This window comes from Rhinopithecus bieti, unplaced genomic scaffold, assembly GCF_001698545.2.
Source record: "Rhinopithecus bieti isolate Rb0 unplaced genomic scaffold, ASM169854v2 scaffold_21412, whole genome shotgun sequence".
NCBI lineage: Eukaryota > Metazoa > Chordata > Mammalia > Primates > Cercopithecidae > Rhinopithecus > Rhinopithecus bieti.
In genome coordinates, this window is record NW_016811643.1 from 2451398 (window position 1) to 2476613 (window position 25216).

Below are 25216 nucleotides of genomic sequence, written 5' to 3' on the forward strand. Positions count from 1 at the left end.
TCATGAAGTCTTTGCCCATGCCTATGTCCTGAATGGTATTGCCTAGGTTTTCTTCTAGGGTTTTTATGGTTTTAGGTCTGACACTTAAGTCTTTAATCCATCTTCAGTTAATTTTTCTATAAGGAGTAAGGAAGGGATCCAGTTTCAGCTTTCTACATATGGCTAGCCAGTTTTCCCAGCTCCGTTTATTAAATAGGGAATCCCTTCTCCATTGCTTGTTTTTGTCAGGTTTGTCAAAGATTAGATGGTTGTAGATGTGTGATGTTATTTCTGAGGCCTCTGTTCTGTACCATTGGTCTATATCTCTGTTTTGGTACCAGTACCATGCTGTTTTGGTTACTGTAGCCTTGTAGTATAGTTTGAAGTCAGGTAGTGTGATGCCTCCAGCTTTGTTCTTTTGGCTTAGGATTGTCTTGGCTATGTGGGCTCTTTTTTGGTTCCATATGAACTTTAAAGTAGTTTTTTCCAATTCTGTGAAGAAAGTCAGTGGTAGTTTGATGGGGATAGCATTGAATCTATAAATTACCTTGGGCAGTGCGGCCATTTTCACGATATTGATTCTTCCTATCCATGAGCATGGTATGTTCTTCCATTTGTTTGTGTCCTCTTTNTTTTTTGGTTCCATATGAACTTTAAAGTAGTTTTTTCCAATTCTGTGAAGAAAGTCAGTGGTAGTTTGATGGGGATAGCATTGAATCTATAAATTACCTTGGGCAGTGTGGCCATTTTCATGATATTGATTCTTCCTATCCATGAGCATGGAATGTCCTTCCATTTGTTTGTGTCCTCTTTTATTTCATTGAGCAGTGATTTGTAGTTCTCCTTGAAGACGTCCTTCATATCCCTTGTAAGTTGGATTCCTAGGTATTTTATTCTCTTTGTAGTAATTGTGAATGAGAGTTCACTCATGATTTGGCTCTCTGTTTGTCTGTTCTTGGTGTATAGGAATGCTTGTGATTTTTGCACATTGATTTTGTACCCTGAGACTTTGCTAAAGTTGCTTATCAGTTTAAGGAGATTTTGGGCTGAGACGTTGTGAGTTTTCTAAATATACAGTCATGTCATCTGCAAACAGAGACAATTTGACTTCCTCTTTTCCTAGTTGAATACCCTTTATTTCTTTTTCTTGCCTGATTGCCCTATCCAGAACTTCCAATACTATGTTGAATAGGAGTGGTGAGAGAGGGCATCCTTGTCTTATGCTGATTTTCAAAGGGAATGCTTCCAGTTTTTGCCCATTCAGTATGATATTGGCTGTGGATTTGTCATAAATAGCTCTTACTATTTTGAGATATGTTCCATTGATACCTAGCTTATTGAGAGTTTTTAGTATGAAAGGCTGTTGAATTTTGTCAAAGGCCTTTTCTGCATCTATTGAGATAATCGTGTGATTTTTGTTGTTGGTTCTGTTTATGTGATGGATTACGTTTATTGATCTGTCTATGTTGAACCAGCCTTGCATCCCAGGGATGAAGCCAGCTTGATCGTGGTGGGTAAGCTTTTTGATGCGCAGGTGGATTTGGTTTGCCAGTATTTCATTGAGGATTTTCGCATTGACTTTCATCAGGGATACTAGCCTAAAATTCTCTTTTCTTGTTGTGCCTCTGCCAGGCTTTGGTATCAGGATGATGCTGGCCTCATAAAATGAGATAGGGAGGATTCCCTCTTTTCTATTGTTTGGAATAGTTTCAGAAGGAATGGTACCAGCTCCTCTTTGTACCTCTGGTATAATTCGGCTGTGAATCCATCTGGTTTTTCTTCGTTGGTAGGCTATTAATTATTGCCTCAATTTCAGAACCTGTTATTGGTCTTTTCAAAGATACAACTTCTTCCTGGTTTAGTCTTGGGAAGGTATATGTGTCCAGGAATGTATCTGTTTCTTCTAGATTTTCTAGTTTATTTATTTTATATTATTTTATTCTCTGTGTAGAGATGTTTATAGTATTCTCTGATGGTAGTTTGTATTTCTGTGGGATCGGTGGTGATATTCCCTTTATCATTTTTTATTGCATCTGTTTGATTCTTCTCTCTTTTCTTCTTTATTAGTCTTGCTAGTGGTCTATTTTGTTGATGTTTTCAAAAACCAGCCCCTGGATTTTTTTTTTTTTTTTTTTTTTTTTTTTTTTTTTTTTTTTTTTTTTTTTTTTTTTTTGAGACAGAGTCTCTCTCCATCGCCCAGGCTGGAGTCAGTGGCACGATCTTGGCTCACTGCAAGCTCCGCCTCCTGGGTTCACGCCATTCTCCTGCCTCTGCCTCCCAAATAGCTGGGACTACAGGTGCCCGCCACCATGCCCGGCTATTTTTTTTGTATTTTTTTTAGTAGAGATGGGGTTTCACTGTGTTAGCCAGGGTGGTCTCGATCTCCTGACCTCGTGATCTGCCCGCCTCGGCCTCCCAAAGTGCTGAATTACAGGCATGAGCCACCGCGCCTGGCTGATTCATTGATTTTTTTTGAAGGGTTTTTTGTGTCTCTGTCTCCTTCAGTTCTGCTCTGATCTTAGTTTTTTGTTGTCTTCTGCTAGCTTTTCGATTTGTTTGCTCTTGCTTCTCTAGTTCTTTTAATTGTGATGTTAGGGTGTTGATTTTAGATCTTTCCTGCTTTCTCTTGTGGGCATTTAGTACTGTAAATTTCCCTCTACACGCTGTTTTACATGTGTCCCAGAGATTCTGGTATTTTGTGTCTTTGTTCTCATTGGTTTCAAAGAACATCTTTATTTCTGCCTTAATTTCGTTATTTACCCAGTAGTCATTCAGGAGCAGGTTGTTCAGTTTCCACGTAGTTGTGGGGTTTTGAGTGAACCTCTTAATCCTGAGTTCTAATTTGATTGCACTGTGGTCTGAGAGACAGTTTGTTGTGATTTCTGTTCTTTTACATTTGCTGAAGAGTGTTTTACTTCCACCTATGTTGTCAATTTTAGAATAAGTGTGATGTGATGCTGACAAGAATGTATATTCTGTTGATTTGGGGTGGAGAGTTCTGTAGATGTCTATTAGGTCTGCTTGGTCCAGAGCTGAGTTCCAATCCTGGATATCCTTGTTAATTTTCTGTCTTGTTTATCTGTCTAATATTGACAGTGGGGTGTTAAAGTTTCCCATTATTATTGTGTGGGAGTCTAAGTCTCTTTGTAGGTCTCTAAGAACTTGCTTTATGAATCTGGGTGCTCTTGTATTGGGTGCATATATATTTAGGATAGTTAGCTCTTCTTGTTGAATTGATCCCTTTACCATTATGTAATGGCCTTCTTTGTCTCTTTTGATCTTTGTTGGTTTAAAGTCTGTTTTATCAGAGACCAGGATTGCAAACCCTGCTTTTTATTGCTTTCCAGTTTTCTTCCCTTGCTGGCAAGAAGTTTTGTTCCTTTGGAGGAGAAGAGGCGTTCTGGTTTTTGGAATTATCAGCCTTTCTGCTCTGGTTTCTCCCCATCTTTGTGGTTTTTATCTACCTTTGGTCTTTGATGTTGGTGACCTACAATGGGGTTTTGGTGTGGATGTCCTTTTTGTTGATGTTGATGCTATTCCTTTCTGTTTGTTAGTTTTCCTTCTAACAGATAGGCCCCTCAGCTACATGTCTGTTGGAGTTGCTGGAGGTCCACTCCAGACCCTGTTTGCCTGGGTATCGCCAGTGGAGGCTGCAGAACAGCAAATATTGCTGCCTGATCCTTCCTCTGGAATCTTTGTCCCAGAGGGGCACCCACCTGTATGAAGTATCTGTTGGTCCCTACTGGGAGGTGTCTTCCAGTCAGGCTACACAGGGGTCAGGGACCCACTTGAGGAGGCAGTCTGTCCATTATCGGAGCTCAAACACTGTGCTGTAGAACCACTGCTCTCTTCAGAGCTGTCAGGCAGGGACGTTTAAGTCTGCAGAAGCTGTCTGCTGCCTTTTGTTCAGATATGCCCTGCCCCCAGTGGCAGTAGGCCTTGCTGAGCTGTGGTGGGCTCCACCCAGTTTGAGCTCCTTGCCACTTTATTTACACTGTAGGCGTAGAACTGCCTACTCAAGCCTCAGCAATGGCGGATGCCCTTCCCCCCACCAAGCTCCAGCATCCCGGGTCAATCTCAGACTGTTGTGCTAGCAGCAAGCAAGGCTCTGTGTGCATGGGACCCGCCGAGCCAGGCACGGGAGGGAATCTCCTGAGTCTGCCGGTTGCGAAGACTATGGGAAAAGTGCAGTATTTGGGCAGGAGTGTACCGTTCCACCAGGTAGTCACTCACGGCTTCCCTTGGCTAGGAAAGGGAAATCCCCTGACCCCTTGTACTTCCTGGGTGAGGCGAGACCCCGCCCTGCTTTGGCTCACCCTCCATGGGCTACACCCACTGTCCAACCAGTCCCAATGAGATGAACCAGGTACCTCAGTTGGAAATGGAGAAATCACCTGACTTCTGCGTTGATCTCACTGGGAGCTATAGACCGGAGCTGTTCCTATTTGGCCATCTTGAAAGTGCACCAGGTTCTGCCTTTCTGACTCTTAAGGCCTGATTGTTGCAGCTTCATTTCTTTATTTTCTAAATGGGAAATGGGTACATTTCCCATTCAGCATAAGTACCTTCCTTCAGGTAGAGCTTCTATTTGCCAGTTCCTCTTTTGGCATCATCTTCTCTCTGACCTTGTTTTCTGACCCTACTTGTTTTTTGTGTGCTTTGTGGCACCAGTAGGGTCTGTATGTGAGTCCCTATGCAGATCTTCCTTGTACTTTTTTTCTGAGTTTCTCTGCTCTCCCCATACCTCAGTGATCAGACTTGACTATAAAAATGAGTCTATTTCTTGTTGGTTTCCTATAAGCAGCTGGTATCTCATGTCAGATGGTTTCCTCGAGTTATCTGATAATGGCAAAAAATCTCCTTCCTTGGAGATTTTGGCGTTTCTGCTCCCAAGGCCTGCTTGTGATAACTGTCTCTCTAGTCTTAGATTAAAGGTTCTAGGTTGGAGCCTATGAGGACCAAAGAAGGGTATATCTTGAAGAACTTGATTAATCAAAACTAAAAAATCATGAGAACAGCAGATTTGATCTGTAAAATATATCCCAATTCTGACAAATTCTCATCACTTTCACAGCTACCACCTTGTTTCAAGCCACCATTAGCTCTCATAATTGCAACAGCCACCTGAGTGATTTCTCTGTATCTGCCCTTTCCCTTTTATAGTCTACTTTTTAACACAGTATCCAGAGAAATTGTTTTAAAAATATAAATGTGTTCATGTTATACCTCTGTTCAAATCCCTGTAACAGCTCCCATCTCAGAGTGAAATATCAAAGTCTTGATAATAGCCTAAAAAGGCAGCTGGGTGCAGTGGCTCACGCCTGTTATCCCAGCACTTTGGGAGGCTGAGGCAGGTGGATTACCTGAGGTCTGGAGTTCAAGACCAGCCTGATCAACATGGAGAAACCCTGTCCCTATTAAAAAATAAAAAATTAGCCAGGTGTGGTGGTACATGCCTATAATCCCAGCTACTCGGGAGGCTGAGGCAGGAGAATTGCTTGAACCTGGGAGGTGGAGGTTGCAGTGAGCCACGATTGTGCCCCTGCACTCCAGCCTGGGCAATAAGAACAAAACTCCATCTAAAAAAAAAAAAACACAAAAAAAAAAAAAAAAAAAAAAAAAGCCTAAAAGGGGACTCTGTGTATTCTGGAACCCTGTGGCTTCTTTGACTTCATCTCCTGCTAGTCACCACCTTACTCATTTCTCTCTAGCCGTACTGGCCTTCTTGTTATTCCTTGAACATACTAAGTATGTTCTGTCACCTCAGGACTTTGCATCTGCCCTTCTCCATTCTTGGGATACTCTTCTCCCAGTTATTCTGCATGCCTTTCTCCCACACCTCCTTTAAATATTTGCTTTAAAGTCACCTTCTTATCTTTTGCCTTGTTGCACTCCTTGGTGATATTGAGCATATATTTCACATATCTTTTGGCCTTTGTTTTTTTTTTTTTCTCTGAGACAAGTTCTCACTCTGTCACCCAGGCTGCAGTACAGTGGCATGATCACAACTCACTACAACCTTGATCTCCAAAGCTCAATGGATCCTCTGACCTCAGACTCTAGCTTCAGCCTATAACTGGAACCACAGGCATAAACCACCGCACCTGGCTAATTTTTTTTTTTTTGTACAGATGGAGTCTCCTATGCTGCCCAGGCTGGTCTCAAAATCCTGAGCTCAAGTGATCCTCCCACTTTGGCTTCCCAAAGTGCCGTGATTACAGGCATGAACCACTGTGCTCAGTCTTGTTTGTCTTCTTTTGAGAAATGTCTAGTTAGATCTTTCACCCATTTTTTAATCTGTTTTTTTTTCTATTGAGTTGTTCAAGTTCCTTATATATTCTAGATGTTAACTTGTCAGATGTATAATTTGTAGATGTTTTCTCCCATTCTGTAGGTTGTCTGTTCACTTCATTGTTTCCGTTTTATTTTGATTTAATCCCATGTATCTATTTTTGTATTTTGTTGCCTGTGGGTTGTTGCTTTTTTTTTTTTTTTTTGGCAGTATCTCTCTCTGTTGCCTAGGCTGGAGTGCAGTGGTGTGATATTAACTCACTGCTACCTCTGCTTCCTGGGTTCAAGTGATTCTCCTGCTTCAGCCTCCCAAGTAACTGGGATTACAGGCATGCACCACCACGCCTGGCTGATTTTTATATTTTTAGTAGAGATGGGGTTTTGCCATGTTGGCCAGGCCGGTCTCGAACTCCTGACTTCGGGTGATCCACCCACGTTGGCTTCTCAAAGTGTTGGGATTACAGGCATGAGCCACCGTGCCTGACTGTTGCCTGTCCTTTGGAGGTCTTAAAAATCCTTGCCCAGACCAATGTCATGAAGTATTTCCCCTATGTTTTCTTGTAGTAGTTTCATGGTTTCAGGTCTTACGTTTAAGTCATTTTTTTTATACATATAATTTTTTTTTTTGTAGAGACAAGGTCTCACTATGTTGCCCAGGCTGGTCTGAACTCCTGGGCTCAGGCAATCCTCCTGCCTTGGACTCCCAAAGTGCTGGGATTACAGGCATGAGCCACCATGCCTGGCCCACATTTAAGTCTTTAATCCATTTTGAGTTGACTTTTGCAGGTAGTGAGAGATAGGGTACAGTTTTATTCTTCTGCATGTAGATAGCCAGTTTTCCTAGTACCCCCCCCCCTTTTTTTTTTGAGATGGAGTCTCGCTCTGTTGCCCAGGCTTGCATGCAATGGCATGATCTCGACTCACTGCAACCTTTGCCTCCTGGGTTCAAGTGATTCTCCTTCTTCAGCTTCCTGAGTAGCTGGAATTACAGGCGCCTGCCACCACGCCCGGCTAATTTTTATATTTTTAGTAGAGATGGGGTTTCACCGTGTTGGCCAGGCTGGTCTCCAACTCCCGACTTCAGGCGATCCATCTGCCTTGGCCTCCCAAAGTGCTGGGATTACAGGCATGAGTCCGCGCCCGGCCCCCAGTACCATTTATTGAAGAGATTGTCCTTTCCTGAATGTTCGTTCATGCATTTGTCTACAATCAATTGGCTATACATATGTGGATTTTATTCCTGTGTTCTGTATTCTTTTCCATTGGTCTATATGTCTGTTTTTATGCCAGCACCATGCTGTTTTGGTTACTATTACTTTGGAGAATATTTTAAAGTCAGATGGTGTGATTCTTCTAGCCTTATTCTTTTCGCTCAAGATGGCTTTGACTATTCAGGGTTCTTTATGGTTCCATATGAATTTTAGGATTTTTTTGTCTATTTCTCTGAAGAATGTCATTGAAATTTAGATAGGGATTACACTGAATCTGTAGATTGCTTTGGGTAGTATGAATGTTTTAACAATATTAATTCTTCCAACCCATGTACATGGGATATCTTTTCATTTATTTGTGTCTTCTTCAATTTAGTTCATCAGTATTTTACAGTTTTCATTGTAGAGATCTTTTACCTCCTTGGTTAAATTTATTCTTAAAGGTATTTTATTATTTTTTGTAGCTATTGTAAATGGGATTGCTTTTTTGATTTCTTTTTCAGATTTGTTTACTAGTTCTAACAGTTTTTTGGTGGTGTCTGTAGGTTTTTCTAGATTTAATATCATGTTATTGGCTGGGCACAGTGGCTCACACCTGTAATTCCAGCACTTTGGGAAGCAGAGGTGGGTGGATCCCTTGAAATCAGGAGTTTGAGACCAGCCTAGGTAATGTGGTAAAATCCCATCTCTACCAAAAATACAAAAAATTAGCCAGGTTGGGTGGCGTGCACACCTGTAGTCCCGGCTACTTGGAAGGCAGAGATGGGAGGATCTCTTGAGGCCCAGGAGGCAGAGGTTGCAGTCAGCTGAGATTGTGCCACTGCGCTACAGCCTGGGTGACAGAGTAAGAGCCTGTCTAAAAAAAAAAAAAAAAAAGATAAGCTCATGTTGTCTGCTTGGTGGGGCTGTTTGACTTCCTCCTTTCCAATATGGATGCCTTCCTTCTTTCCTTCCTTCTCTTCCTTCCTTTCCTTTCTTTCTTTCCTCTTGCCTAATTGCTCTGGCTAGGACTTTCATTACTATGTTGAAAATAGTGGTGAATGAGGGCATCCTTGTCTTGTTCCAGATTTTAGAGGGAAAGCTTTCAACTTTTCCCTGTTCAATATATTAGATGTGGGTTTGTCATATATGGCCTTTATTGTGTTGAGGTATATTCCTTCTATATCCAATTTGATTGCAGAGCGGGGGACTGGAATCAACTAAGTCTCAGTCACTCACATATCTGACTCCTGAACTTGAAGACTCAAAACAGCTAGGGCTACTCACGGATGTGTATCTCTACATAGACCTCCACATGATGTCTCCAGCAGGGTGGCTTCAGGGTAGCTAGGCTTCTTACATGTTGGCTCAGGGCCCCTCAGGCATGTGTCCCAAAAGAGAGAGAGCCAGGTGAAATTTGTGTTGCTTTTTCTAACCTAGACTTGGGTGTCATGCAACATCATTGCTGCTACATTCTATTTGTTAGAAGATGAGTCACTAATGTCAGCCTATATTAAAGGGGAGGGAAATCCACCTTTAATGGGAGGATTGTCAAACAATTTGTGGACATATTTTAAAACCATCACAGTTGGCCGGGCACAGTGGCTCGTGCCTGTAATCCTAGCACTTTGGGAGGCCGAGGCGGGTGGATTGCCTGAGCTCAGGAGTTTGAGACCAGCCTGGGCAATGGTGAAACCCCATCTTTACTAAAATACAAAAAGTTAGCTGGGTTGGGTGGCACGTGCCTGTGATCCCAGCTGCTCAGGAGGCTGAGACAAGAGAATCACTTGAACTTGGGAGGTGGAGGTTGCATTGAGCCGAAATGACGCCACTGCACTCCAGCCTGGGCGACGAGCGAGACTCTGTGTCAAGACAAACAAACAAACAAACAAACAAACAATCATCACAGTAAATTAACCTGTCTAAACCTAATGTAATTTGGGGCAAATGGCATTATCTTCAAGAGTATTACTGTTCTCATTTATAAATTAAGAGTGATAATTCATTGGTTGTGAAGATTTGATGAAAAAATATTGTGGAAATTAGAATATTGCTTAATATATAAGCAAGTACTCAAACATTTTAAATTCTTCCTTCCTTTTTTCTTTCCCCTTTTAGCTTATTGGTTTTCAGTTAACTGTCATTTTTGTCTTTTCATAACTAAAAAATATGAGAAAGGAATTTCTAATTTATATATATTTTTCAAGTGAGACATGTAACAAAGAGGAAGTGATAGTTTAATTGGCAACTAAGACATGTGCATAAGGAAGGATACATGAGTGATGTGATACACTTGTATGTTGGGTAGATGGAATGTGTTATGGCTAGCTAGAGGCAGGTGACCTGTGTGGAGATCTTGACCGGCTGACTCCTAGGTATCTCTTGTGACTTGTGTATTTTTCCCTTGCAGTTCCTGAGGGAAGACCTCAATTACCATGACCCAACAGTGAAACACAGCACCTTCCATGGTGAGGATAAGCTCATCAGCGTGGAGGACCTGTGGAAGGCATGGAAGTCATCAGAAGGTAATAGGCAGCCTGGTCATCAATCCTAGTTGCGGGAAGGTTTAGAGAAGAGAGAAGCAGCAACTTGGCCTTAAAAGAACATGTATATAAAATGCTTAGTAAAGGGCAAATTATTGAAATGATTCTACATACAGTCACTAAATACGACTGAATATAGTCACTCTGCTGGGCATGGGGGAAGGTTCTCCAGAGTTGGAGTTTTCTTCATTAGAATACTTTTGAATTCTATCCTATTCCTACCCCTTTCCTCACCCACCTGACCCTGGCATAGGAATCTTCCAGGTTCTGCTGCTTCATCTCCAGAGATAGGGAGCTTGCTGGTCTCTGAGGCAGCCCCTTTCTTCTCTAGCTTCCCGCTTAGTCCCAGCTCTGCTGAGTCCTAGACAATTCAAAGATTGGGTGAGGGTACAGACAGACTCTCTCCTTTTGTATACTATCTTGATTGAAAGCTTTTCTATATCATTTTGGTTGAAAGCACTAGTGTAGAGTCTGTCTTTTTTTCCAGGTTAAGTAGCCCTACTTCTTGAAGAAAACATTTTCTCAGTCTCCTTCTCATCTTGATTTCCTGCCTATAAGCACTTTTGTTAATGTGTTTCTTAGATCCTATAGTTGGCTGCAGACCTCCAAATGTGATTTTATCATCACAGAGTTGAGCAGGACTGTCACCTTCTTGTTTCTGAATCCTGTGCATCCGTTAATGCAGTCTGATTAGATACTGGTGTCTCACTAGTCATACCACTCTACTGACACATGTTGAGCTTAATGAAAACTTCAGATTTGTATAAAACTGCTAAACCATGATTACCATTTTTTTTTCTGGAGCATTTCGTTCAGAGTTCTTAGTGAAAGAGCATGTCTAATTGTGCGAGACTTGACAGGGAAGGGGAAACCAGTGCTTTAGCTTCCTCTCCATTTATATTATGGCTAGGGCACAGATAACATTGTAAGACTAGAAGCAATCTCTCTTCTCGGGATCTCTTAGGGCAGGTTCTGATGCTAACAGGGTTAAATGTAAGTAACTATCAGGATCCCTGGTTTTTATTTGAGGAACCTTAGGCCTGTTTGTATAAAGTTACTTGTCATTATCATGCATTTAGTGGAGCCAGAACTTTGGCCTAGAACTTCAGCTCTGTAGCCAATGCTTTTCAAGACCCTCTTGGTTGAAAGCATTGGTCTAGGGTAGAGAAGACTAGTTTTGGTAGGAATGAGGCAGTTTCTATTTTTATTTACATTTTAATTTAGGCTTATAGAATTTGAGATCTGAAAGGGATAATCTATATTGTAGATAGAGAGCATTAAATGTGAAGCAGGAAGACCTGGATTCTAATCCTGATTATGGGATGGACAGGCTGATGCTTCCTGTTAACTCTATGTTTTATCAATGTAGAAGAAAAATTAGGCAGCTGTAGGAGAGAGCTTCCTGGATATCTTTGGAAGCTGAGTTCCTTCCGGGGGCTTTTCTTTAATAGCTCTTGAGCAACTCAGGCTGTCTAATGATGAAGGTCAAGCAGTGACATGAGCTTTAGAACTTCACCAGCAGTACCAGGAAAAAAATCTTCCATTAGCATCATTTAGTTTTGGATTTCTTATTTTTCTCTAATAACATGAGGACAGGGTGGCTGGTTTTTAAGAGTGGGTTTCAAAAGTAGGAACTTAGAATTAAAGATGGCAGGGAGAGCATTCTGGCCTTCTCTGAAAGCTCACGTAGAAGTATCTAGGAAAGGAAAGTGAGAGGGCAGAAACAGAGGGACTAAATCATAATGCTAGAAAACAGCTCCAGGCAGTTTTCTCGTAAGCACTTTATTTTTGGACTTAGCAACTATTTGGAACACTTCCAATGTATTCTAAATTACAGGAAAATGAAAGACAATGGAGTGAGGTTTTTTGGGGGAGAGTCCTCATTAAACACGAGTGGAGAAAAACATTTCAGTGCACAGTGATGTAGTTAACAGCTAAGATGAGAAATGATATATATGTACCCTTTCAGAATTTGCTCAGTGTGACTGGGCGCTGTGGCTCATGCCTGTAATCCCAGCACTTTGGGAGGCCGAGGCGGGTGGACCACGAGGTCAGGAGATCGAGACCATCCTGCCTAACACGGTGAAACCCAGTCTCTACTGAAAAAATACAAAAAAAGCCGGGCATGGTGGCATGCACCTGTAGTCCCAGCTACTCGGGAGGCTGAGGCAGGAGAATGGTGTGAACCTGGGAGGCAGAGCTTGCAGTGAGCTGAGATTGTGTCACTGCACTCCACCCTGGGCGACAGAGTGAGACTCCGTCTCAAAAAAAAATTAAAAAAATAAAGAATTTGCTCAGTGTGTGTTATACTTGGTGATTTGACAGACTAAAAGTAAGAGTTTTTATATGTCCTCTTCCTCCCAATAATTTGCTTCATTATTCAGAGAAAGGCCCCTAATCTCTCTGGAGTGATGATTTCCAGGGCTACAAAAAGCATGTAATATTCTGGCACTGGCTCAAATTAGCTGTTCTGAGTTTAGCTAGATGATGTAGATGTCAGCAGTGGTCATTTGTGTTCAGAACATTAGCTGGCTAGTGTCAGTACCATCTGTGTAATTAGCATTGTTAACGTTTTTCTGACTAATGTTGGGAGCCAATCTTTTCTCTGTGTTATATAGATCTTAGCAGAAAAGTTTTCTAATCTCTATCTTAGCCAACTCTGGACTTTAGTAATAAAAACAGCAGCAGCAACAACAAAAACTGAAAACTGCTTTAACATTTAAATAGTATTTAATATGTGCTAGGCACTGTTTCTAAATGTTTTACATATATTAACTTATTTATTTCTCACAGAAACTATATGAAGTATAGATATTATGATTATATAGAGTTAGCACAAACTTCACAAGTTCACAGCCCCCAGTAAGATTACTCTCACTTCAGACATCAGCCATAATTTCAAGCTGTTCCCAGGTCACCTGCACTTCTGACCAGCTGGCTACAATTCATGTATTACCATGGCCTTCTCAGGTTTGATAATTAACTAGGACTACTCCGAGAATTCAGGAAAGCCCTATACGTATGGTCACAATTTTATTATAAAAGTTACAAATCAGGACCAGCCAAAAGAAGAAATTTATAGGGCAAGATCTGGGAGAGACCTGAATATGGCACTTTTGTGTCCTCTGCTTGTGGAATCAGGACACATCTCCCTCTCCAGTGCGTTGGAGTGTTTGCCAGCCAGGAAACTCAACTGAACTTTGGTGTTCAGTATTTTTCTTAGGGTTTCATTACATAAGCAAGTTTGATTAAATTATTAGGCACATGATTGAACTTAATTTCCAGCTCCCTTTTTCCCCCATAAAGGTTGGATTGGTATCACCTGGTTCAGAGCCCCAATGCTGTAGTCATGTGGTTGATTTTCTAGTGCCCAACCCCATCCTGAGTCATCTTATTAGCCTGAACTCATATGTGATCCAAGGGACCCAAATAAAGACATTCCTATCACTGGGAATATTCCAAAAGTTCATTGGGTACCTCCCAGTAACACAGGACAAAGATCTGCCAAATTCTTTATTATAAAACATTGAATAATTAAGTATGGAAGAACTGGTAAAGCAGGGTTGAAGAAGGACCAAGAATGAGGGCCACTCCAGGAAATCCAGCAGCAGAGACTAGAGGATTGGCCTTTTCTTTTTTTCTTTTCTTTTCTTTTTTTTTGAGACCAAGTCTCACTCTGTCACCCGGGCTGAAGTGCAGTGGCGCAGTCTCAGCTCACTGCAACTTCTGCCTCCCAGGTTCAAGCAATTCTCCTGCCTCAGCCTCCTGAGTAGCTGGGACTACAGGTGTGTGCCACTATGCCCAGCTAATTTTTGTATTTTTAGTAGAGATGCGGTGTCACCATGTTGGCTGGCCAGGATGGTCTCAATCTCTTGACCTTGTTATCCGTCCACCTCGGCCTCCCAAACTGCTGGGGTTACAGGCGTGAACCACCGTGCCTGGGGGATTGGCCTTTTCTAATTAGCTACTTGCATATGACTCAGCTTTATTCACTTTTTATTTCTAAGTGTCTTTGCTCAAGAGTCACATATGACAAGAGAAGAATCAGATTGGCATAGTGTGGATTACAGATTTAAATATGGTGGTGATAGTGGGAGTGTGTGTGTAGGGTATGGAGAGAGCTGCGATTTCCAGCCCCTGCAGGATCATATGAGGTTAGAGGAGTTGCAGTTCTTTAAAGGAAGGGTGGCTGGGTAGATTTTGTAGAATCCTTGAGAAATAGAATTACCGTTTGCATAGTTGAGCCATTGGAAACAATAACAGTGTCATTTTTAGAGAGGAATGATGGGAGGCATGACCTAAGGGAATTCTCCTCTAAAGCATGGCTTTCATTTTTTCTAACCAAAGTGCATCATTACTGTTTCTCTTTTCCTTTCCTGGACACTAGATCTTAAATGATGCTATCTGCCAAAGTATATTTCTTTTTTTGAGACAGAGTCTCACTCTGTAGCCCAGGCTGGAGTGCAGTGTCATGATCTTGGCTCACTGCAGCCTCTGACTCCCGGGTTCAAAGATTCTTTTGCCTCAGCCTCCCAAGTAGCTGGGATTACAAGCATGCACCATCACGTCTAGCTAATTTTTGTATTTTTAATAAAGATGGGGTTTTGCCATGTTGGCTAGGCTGGTCTCAAACTCCTGATCTCAAGTGATCCACCTGCCTCAGCCTCCCAAAATGCTGGGATTACAACCATAAGCCACTGTGCCTGGTGAAATTTTTTTTTTTCTTTCTTTTTCTTTTGAGATGGTGTCTCACTCTGTTGCCCAGGCTGGAGTGCAGTGGAATGATCTCGGTTCACTGCAACCTCTGCCTCCCAAGTTCAAGAGATTCTCCTGCATCAGCCTCCAGAGTAGCTGAGATTACAGGCATGAACCACCATGCCCAGCTAATTTTTGTATTTTTAGTGGAGATGGGGTTTCACCATGTTGGACCAGGCTGGTCTCGAACTCCTGACCTCAGGTGATCCTCCCGTCTCAGTCTCCCAAAGTTACAGGTGTGAGCCACCACACCTGGCCAATACTTCTTAAGTAATAATTTATTTCCTCATTTTTATGAATCAAGACTTCCTATCAATCTTTGATTCTATGAAATATGATTGCAGCTAAAAGCAAAAGAACCTGGTAGTCTAGTGTGCCTGTGGACTTTGCCACAGTAGTTGTTTACAAGTTTTTGTTTCCAAAAGCCTGGTAGAAAATAATTGCAGGCCAGGCACGGTGGCTCATGCCTGTAATCCCAGCTGAGGGATTTTGGGAGGCTGAGGCGGGCAGATCATGAGGTCAGGAGTTCAAGATCAGCCTGGCCAACATGGTGAAACCCCATCTCTACTAAAAATACAAAAAAAATAGCTGGGCATAGTGGTGGGCACCTGTAATCCCAGCTACTTGGGAGGCTGAGGCAGGAGAATCGCTTGAAACTGGAAAGCAGGGGTTGCAGTGAGCCGAGATCGTGCCACGGCACCCCAGCCTGGGCAACAAGGATGAAACTCCGTCTCAAAAAATAAAGAAAGAAAGAAAGAAAGAAAATAAACATTACAGTAAATAAGTTCACAGATCTCCTTTTTTGTCTGTGCTATTCTTTGGACGACAGAATTTCTCTGCAGGAAGCAGTGGAGTAGTACAGCAGGTTCCTGAATAATGTCACTTCATTCAACCTTGTTTGATTATAATGCTGATGAAAATAAAAACTTGCTTCCTGACTGGGGCCACTGTCTCTGTGTGGAGTTTGCACATTCTCTCCATGTCTGCATGGGCTTTCTGCAGGTACATCAGTTTCCTCCCACATCCCGAAGATGTGCACTTTAGGTGAATTGGCATGTATAAATGGTCCCAGTCTGAGTGAGGGAGAGGGAGAGAGAGGAGATAGAGAGAGGAGAGAGAGAGAGAGAGAGAGAGAGAGAGAGAGAGAGAGAGAGATTGTATCTGTGTGTATATGTGGTGTATGCGTGTGTGTGCCCTGCAGTGGAATGGCATCCGATTCAGGGTTGGTTCCCACGTGGCACCCTGAGCTGCCCAGGATAGGCTCCAGCCACTCTCAACCTTGAACTGAAATAAGCAGGTAAATAATTATCTTACTTGTTTTAATCTTCCTTAAATGTATATACAGGTCACATTTATTTCATTGTGTAATATTAGAAGTGTTTTGGTCTTTATTTGTAAGTTTGGTGATGTTTTTGTGACCAGAAATATGCCATAGGAACTTCACCCTTGATTATATCAGTTAGCCTCTGGTAAAACCGGTTTTGTTATACATGGATTTGCTTAAAGTTGCAGTTTCCAACAACCCATTGATGACATTCATTGAGGACTTACTGTACTGGAGAGCTAGGAAGGCTTTAGAAGGAACATCCAGGCTGGGTGTGGTGGCTCACACCTGTAATCCTAGCACTTTGAGAGGCTGAGGCAGGTGGATCACTTGAGGTCAGGAGTTCAAGACCCACCTGGCCAACATGGTGAATCCCTGTCTCTACTAAAAATACAAAAATTAGCCAGGTGTGGTGGTGGGCACCTATAATCCCGGGTACTCGGGAGGCTGAGGCTGGAGAATCGCTTGAACCCAGGGGACGGAGGTTGCAGTAAGCTGAGATCACAACTTCACTCCAGCCTGGGTAAAAGAGTGAAACTCCATTTCAAAAAAGAAAAAATAAAATAAAATAAAAAATAAAGAAAACACCCAGCAGAGCTGCTGACCTCTCTGTTGACACAACACGGAGGTCAGGTGGCATCAGACTTCTGTCTAAACCATTTCAAAAGTCAGATCCATATGAAAGAGTTGGCAGCCCGTTTTTGCTTTTACATAAACCCAGTGAGAGATATGTTTATTATTTTCTTTTAGTCATTTAAAATTATTTTCTAAGTGAATCATCAACTCATTTAGTCAAAACCTCAGACATTAGTTGTTTGCTGCTGTATTTTGGAAGAATCATACAGTTGGCTTTTCTTTCCCCTTGCATTCTTTCAGATAATTTCTTTTCCTGATAATAAAACAACTAGCATCCATGTAGTGACATTTATCACAGTCGTTTTATATTTATTTTAAATAGACACTTGAGGATAAAAGGTTTTACTTGTATTCCCATTTAATAGATAACAAACTGAGTATCTTTCACCTGAGGGTTCTACCTGTGCATCTCCTATGATACTGCCTTAGCTCAACTTCATTACCTTTTTAAAAAGATATTGAGTTGCAACTGACATACAAAAAGGTGTAAATCTCTAAAGTTTACTATTTTTAAGATTTTCATACATGTATACAATTGTGAAACCATCACTGCATTAAAGATAGTGATTATACTCATCACCCCTGAAAGTTTTCTCATAGCCCTTTGTAGTCTCTGCTCCCCCAGCAACCACCGATCTGCTTTCTGCCATAGATTAGTTTGCATTTACTACAGTTTTATGTAAATGGAATTATATAATATGTACTTTTAAAAAATAATCTGGCCACTTTCACTCAGTGTAACTATTTTGAGGTTCATTTATGTTTTGCCTGTGTAAATAGTTAACTCCTTTTTATTGCTTAGTAGTAGTCCATTGTAGAGACATACCACAATTTATTTACCTATTTGCCTAGTGGGAGACATTGAGCTGCTTTTAGTTTTTGGCTATTACAAATAAAGCTGCTATGAACATTCACATGCAAGTCTGTATGGACATATATTTTCTTTTCTCTTAGGTAAATATCTAGGAGTGGAATGACTAGATCATATGGTAGGTATATGTTTTTAAGAAACTGTCAAACTGTTTTCTAAAATAGTTGTTTTTTTTATATTCCCATCAGCAGTATATGACATTTTCAGTTCTTCCACATCTTTGCAAACACTTGGTATGGTCGGTCTACTTAATTTTAGCCATTTTGATAGTATAATGATCGTGGTTTTATTTTGTATTTGCCTAATGACTAATAATGTTGAGCATCTTTTTATGTACATGTTTCCATTCATATCTCTTTTTGGTAGAGTATCTGTTAAATCTTTTGTCTGCTTTTTACTGTTTTTTTAAATCGAGTTTTGAGAATTCTTTATATATTCTCCGTTTAAGTCTTTTATCAAATATATACTTTGCTAAGATTTTCTCCAAACCTGTGGCTTTTCCTGTCATTCTTTTAACAGTGTCTTTTGAAGAGCAGAAAGTTGTAATTTTGATGAAGTCCAGTTTATCAATTTGTTTTTTAGTAGATCATGCTTTTGGTATTGTATCTAATAAATCTTTGCCTAACCCAGGATCACACAAAGATTCTTTCTGTTTCTTTCTAGAAGTTTTGTAGTTTATGTTTTACATTTATGTGTATAATTCATTTTGTATTAATTTTTATATGTGGTGTGAAGTATGGAACTTAGTTCTTTATTGTGCTTACACATGGTCCCAATTGTCCTAGAACTGTTTGTTGAAATGCTATTCTTTTCTCCATTGCATTGCCTCACCTCTCATCTTTTGCCAAAAATCAGTTGTTTAAGCTGAGTGCAGTAGCACACACTGTAGTTCCAGCTATTCAGGTGGCTGAGGTTGGGGGTGGGTGAAAACTGCTTGAGCCCAGGAGTTAGAGTCCAGCCGGGGCAGCATAGCAAGAACCTGTTTCTAAAAAACAAACAAACAAAAAACGCCTCAAGTAGTTTGTATAAGTGTGAGTTTACTTTTGGACTCTCTATTGTGATACACTGATCCATTTGTCTTTATGCCAGTACCATGCTATTTTGATTACCATAAAATTATAATAATTATTTCAATCAAGTAGTGTTAGCCCTCCAACTTATTTCTTCTTTTTCAAGTTGTTTTGGCTGTTTCAGGTCCTTGAATAAACTTGTCAATTTCTACAAAAAAGCCTGGTGAGACTTTGAATAGGATTGCATTGAATCTGTAGATGAGTTTGAGAGAGCTGACATCTTCAAAATACTGATGTTCTTTCAACCCATAAACAAAGTACATCTCTCCATTTATTTAGGAGATACAGTTTCTCTGAGTATTATTTTTTATTCTTCAGTGTATAGAACTTTCTCATCTTTTGTCAGATTTATTACTAAGTAGTTCATAGTTTTTTATGCTATTGTATATGGTATTTTTTTAAAATCATGGTAAAATACATATAACAAAATTTACTATGCAAATGGTATTTTAAAATAATTTCTGATTGTTGCTTACATACAGAAATGTAATTGATTTTATATATTGATTTTGTATTCTAAACTAAAAATCTATATTCTATGAAGTGCTAAACTCATTTAGTAGATTTCATCACTTTTCCATAGATAATAATGTTTGTCTGCCAATAAAGACAGTTTACTTCTTTTCCAATCTGATGCTTTTTTTTCCCTTTTTCTTGCCTGATTGCCTTGGCGCCCGGCCATTTCTGATCTTAGAAAACATTCAGTCTTTCACCACTAAATATAATGTTGGGCCAGGTGTGGTGGCTCATGCCTGTAATCCCAGCACTTTGGGAGGCCAAGGCGGGTGGATCATGAGGTCAGGAGTTCGAGATCAGCCTGGCCAACATTGTGAAACCCCATTTCTACTAAAAATACAAAAATTAGCTGGGCGTGGTGGTGGGTGCCTGTAATCCCAGCTACTCGGGAGGCTGAGGCAGGAGAATTGCTTGAACCTGGGAGGTGGAGGTTGCAGTGAGCCAAGATTGTGCCATTGCACTCCAGTCTGGGCAACAGAGTGAGACACTGTCTCAGAAAAATAAATAAATAAAATAAAAATAAATGTTAAAAAAATATATATAATGTATATATATATAATGTTGGCTGTGGGGTTTTTGTAGTGCCTCTCCTGGTTTGCTGAGTCTTTATCAGGCATAGATGCTGGATTTTTTCAAATGCGTTTTCTGTGTTTATTGAGATGATTGCATGGCTTTTCTGTTTGTTTGTTAATTTGATAAATTACAGTGACTAAGTTTTGAGTGTAAAGCTAACCGTGCATTCTTGGGATAAGTCCCCTTGGTCATAATGTATTATCCTTTCACTATATTGTTGGATTAGATTTGCTAAAATTTTGTTTTAAATTTTTATGTCTTTGTTCATGAAGGATACTGGTTTGTAGTTTTCTTAAAATGTCTTTTTTTTGATATCAGGATAATGTTTGTCTCATAGGTTGAATTATGAAGTATTCCTCTGAAGTTTTTTTGAAGAGTTCATGTAGAATTGGTATTATTTTTTCTTAAATATTTGATAGAATTCAGCAGTGAAGCTAACTGAGCTTAGAGTTTCCTTTGTGGGAAGGTTTTTAATTATAGTGTCAATTTCTTTAATAGGTATAAGGCTGTTCAAGTTACCTATTTCTTGAGTGAGCTTGGGTACTTTGTGTCTTTCAAGAAATTTGTCTATTTCACCTGTGTTGTCAAATTTACTGGTATATGTCAATAAAATTCCGTTATTCTAATGTCTGTAAAATCTGTAATAATGTCTCATTACTGATCTTAATAATTTGTGTCTTCTTTTTTTTACTGATTGGTCATATTAGATCTTTGTTAATTTTACAGAACCAGTGTTTGGTTTTATTGATTTTTCTCTGGTTTCTATTTCATTGATTTCCACTTTGATTTGATTATTTTCTTTCATTTGCTACTTTGGGTATAATTTGCTCTTTTATTTTTTAGTTTGGTAAGGTGGAAACTAAGGTCACCAATATGAGACCTTTCTTCTTTTCTAATACAGAATTTAGTGCTGTAAATCTCCCTTAACTACTGCTTTAGAGGCATTTCCCAAATTCTGGTGTATTGTGTTTTTTTTTCTCTCTTTTCCAACTGATTTATTAGTAGCACAGACAGAATAAAAATACCTAGAATGGAGACACAATTAATGGCAAATGTTCTATTACTTTTTTTCCTCATACAATCTTCAATAACTTAGTATCCCTTAATAATATGTTCTAATTTGAGAGATTCTTTTTGCCCTGGAAATGCATACCTTTAAAATCTGTTTTAGATCTTAGATCCATCCAGTATTGGTTTATCATTATATTGGATGAAATGTTGTGCTTCTATTTTCACTTAGCTCAGAATATTTTATATTTCCTTTTTGACATCTTTAGTTCCACAAGTTATTTAGAAGCAAGTTATTTAGTTTCCAAATATTTGGAGATTTTTTTAGACTTTTTTGGTTATTGATCTCTAATTTAATTCCCTTGTGATCTGAGATCATACTTATGTGACTTGAATCCTTTAAAAAATTTTAAGATTTTTTTCTTTTGCGTCCTACAACATGGTCTATCATGTTAAGTATTCCATGTGTACTTGTACCTGTTCTGTTGGGTGGAGATTTCTATAAATGTAAATCAGGTCTGTTTTTGTTGTTTTGCATTTTTTTTTCTTCAACTTTTAAGTTCCAGGGCACATGTGCAGGATATGCAGGTTTGTTATATAGGTAAATGTGTGCCATGGTGGTTTTCTGCACAGATATCCCGTCACCTAGGTGTTTAGCCCCGCAGCCATTAGCTGTTCTTCCTGATGCTTTCCCTCCTCCCACTCCCCTGACAATGTGTGTTGTTCCCCCTGATGTGTCTATGTGTTCTCATCATTGAGCTCTCGTTTACATGTGAGAACATGCACTGTTTGGTTTTCTGTTCTTGTGTGAGTTTGCTGAGGACAACAGCTTCCAGCTCTATTCATGTCCCTGCAAAGGACATGATCTCATTCCTTTTTATGGCTGCATAGTATTCCATGGTATATATGTACCACATTTTCTTTATCCAGTCTTTCATTGATGGGCATTTGGGTTGATTCCATGTCTTTGCTATTGTGAATAGTGCTGTGATGAACATACATGTGCATTTATCTTATAATAGAATGGTTTATATTCCTTTGTATATATACCCAGTAATGAGATTGCCGGGTCAAATGGTATTTCTGCTTCTTGATCTTTGAGGAATTGCCACAGTGTCTTCCACAATGGTGAACTAATTTATATTCCCACCAACAATGTAAAAGTGTTCCTTTTTCTCTGCAACCTTGCCAGCATCTGTTGTTTTTTGACTTTTTAGTAATTGCCATTCTGACTGGTATGAGATGGTATCTCATTGTGGTTTTGATTTGCATTTCTCTAATGATCAGTGATGTTGAGCTTTTTTTATATGTTTGTTGGTTGCATGAATATCTTCTTTTGAAAAGTATCTGTTCATGCCCTTTGCCCACTTTTTAATGGGGTTGTTTATTTTATCTTTGTAAATTTGTTTAAGTTCCTTGAGGACTCTGGATATTAGACCTTTGTCAGACGGATAGATTGCAAACATCTTCTCCCATTCTGTACCATTCAGGACATAGGCACAGGCAAAAGTTTCATGATAAAAATGCCAAAAGCAAATGCAACTAAAGCAAAAATTGACAAATGGGATATAATTAAAGAGCCTCTGTACAGCAAAAGTAACTATCATCAGAGTGAACAGGCAACCTACAGAATGGGAGAAAATCAGGTCATGTTGGTTGATGGTATTGTTCAAGTCTACATATCTTTGTCGATTTTCTGCCTACTTGTTCTATCTTTTTTTTTCTTTTGCGATGGAGTCTCCCTCTGTTGCCTAGGCTGGAGTGCAATGGCGTGATCTTGGCTGACTGCAACCTCCTCCTCCTGGGTTCAGGCAATTCTCCTGCCTCAACCTCCTGAGTAGCTGAGATTACAGGTGTGTGCCACCATGCCTGGCTAGTTTTTGGATTTTTAGTAGAGACGGGGTTTCACCATGTTGACTGGTCTTGAACTCCCGACCTCAAGTGATCTGCCCTCCTCAACCTCACAAAGTGCTGGAATTACAGGCATGAGCCAGTGCACCTGGCCTGCCTACTTGTTCTATCAGTTGTTAGAGAGGAGTATTTAAGTGTCCAGTTGTAATTGTGGATTTACCTATTTTTCCTGGTAGTTTCTGCTTCATGTATTTTGAAGCTCTGTTACTAGGTGCATAAAGATTTAGGATGATTATTTCTTGGTGATTAACTGACCTCTTCAACATTATGAAATGATCTGCTTTATCCTTGGTGGTAGTCTTTGCTCTGAAATCTATTTTGATAAAAATATAGCTGTCTTTTGACTGTATTTAGTTTGGAATGTCTTTTTCCATCTCTCTACATTTAATCTATTTGTATTTTTATATTTGAAGTGCATTTCCTATAGGCACATATAGTTGGATCCTATCTCATATATGTATATTTTGCAATGTGACAATATCTGTGAATTGCATTATTTAGACCATTTATGTTTGGTGTGATTATTAATATGATTAATCAAATATGATTGATATGATTGTTAATATAAGATAATTTAGGTTAGTCCATTATCTCGCTATTTGTTTTCTGTTTGTCCCATCTGTTCTTTAATTCCTTTTCCTACCTTTTCTGCTTTCTTTTGGATTAATTGAGCATTTTTTATAATTCAATTATATCTTCTTTGTTGGCTTATTAGCTATATCTGGTATTTTAGTGGTTGCGTTAGGAGATAAAAATATGTATCTTTAACTCATCACAGTCTTTTTTTTTTTTTTTTTTTGAGACAGAGTCTTGCCCTGTAACCCAGGCTGGAGTGCAGTGGTGCAGTCTTGGCTCACTACAATCTCTGCCTCTTGGGTTCAAGAGATTCTCATGCCCCAGCCTCCTGGGTAGCTGGAATTATAGGTGCATGCCACTAGGCCCAGCTCATTTTTGTATTTTTAATAGAGATGGGGTTTTGCCATGTTGGTCAGGCTTGTCTCGAACTCCTGACCTCAGGTGATCCACCTACCTCAGCTTCCCAAAGTGCTGTTGTTACAGATGTGAGCCACTGCACACTGGGCCTACTTTCAAGAGATTTTATACCATGTCGCATGTAGTATAAGAAGCTTCCAGTAGTGTATTTTCATTTCCCTCTCTCAATCTTAGATTTTACTCCTTGCACTGTGGCTTGGAAATTCAAGTCCATAAGCTGGGGCAATTGTGGAATTTCCCTCATTTGTTTCGCATCTCTCAAGAAACATTGTCCTCTGTAGGCTGATATCCAGTGTCTGATGATGACCATTATTTCATATATGTTGTCTTTTTTGGGAGGGGTAATTTTAATTCAGGAGGGAGGGTAAATTCCATCTCTGATACTTCAGCTTACCCTGAAACAGAAGTGTCAGCTGAATCATCTTTTGCTTGGGCTGTTGTTCTTCATGTACTGTTATTCTTGGCCCAGCCTAGCTCTACTGCTATGTATCTTTCACTTGGTTCCAGATCTGACGAGGTCTCTGCTTACATTTTTCAGTGGTTTCCCATTTTTCCCCCATATGTGAAACAAACAAGTTAGGACATCAGATTTCTGGGTGTAAGAAATATTCTTAAATGGAAGCTGGAGAAATAAAGATACTGTTAAAAATGTTACAAGTAAATACTTGTATAGCAATAAATTGTAATCGTATGTTATTTTGAAAGAATAAATACTGGCTTTCCTATTGGTCAGATAACCCTTCAGTTTGTGTAGGAGTAGCAATAAGCTTACATCACAATTGTTGTCTCATTTGAGATTCAACAAAATAAGATACCAAAAGCTTAGTAATTTCTGGTGAAAAAAAAGTTATAGAAAATGTTGGCTCTGCGTGGTGACTCATGCCTGCAATTCCAGCCCTTTGGGAGGCTGAGGTGGGAGGATCACTTAAGCCCCAGAGGTTGAGGCTACAGTGAGCTATGATCATGCCACTGTACTTCAGCCTGGGTGACAGAACGAAACCCTATCTCTAAAAAAAAGAAAGAAAATCTCAATGATTTTTTTTTTCATGTTTATCTGTGAGATGTTAGTCAGATGCATTAAAATTAAATGTCCATCTGTAATCTCAAAATGAATTAACTTATCTGGGAGAAAAGAGTAATATGTACACATAAATAAAAATCTGATGATATTTTATTTTATTATATTGTATTTTTTGATGGAGTCTCACTCTCTTGCCCAGACTGGAGTGCAGTGGCATGATCTTGGCTCACTGCAACCTCTGCCTCCCAGGTTCAAGCGATTCTCCTGCCTCACCCTCCCGAGTAGCTGGGACTACAGGTACACACCATGAAGCCCAGCTAATTTTTTGTATTTTTAGTAGAGATGGGGTTTCATCATGTTGGCCAGGCTGGTCTTGAACTCCTGACCTCATATGATCTGCCCGCCTCGACCTCCCAAAGTGCTGGGATTACAGGTGTAAGCCACTGTGCCTGGCCCTGATGATATTTTATATCTTGAGAGTTTATTTATATTTTAATGCTGTAGTTCTCTGTTATTCCTTATCTACCTTTGTGGT

At 39.9% G+C, this 25216-nt stretch overlaps 1 protein-coding gene across 8 annotated transcripts in view; it reads left to right on the forward strand.

The window, feature by feature from the left end:
- STIM1 (stromal interaction molecule 1) overlaps positions 1-25216 on the forward strand; it is a 225353-nt gene that overhangs the window by 148764 nt on the left and 51373 nt on the right. For all 8 annotated transcript variants that reach the window (XM_017894465.1, XM_017894460.1, XM_017894467.1 and 5 more), the window contains one exon: positions 9871-9985. In XM_017894465.1, the coding sequence (XP_017749954.1) occupies positions 9871-9985 (115 nt within the window). The remainder of the gene's footprint in view (positions 1-9870; positions 9986-25216) is intronic.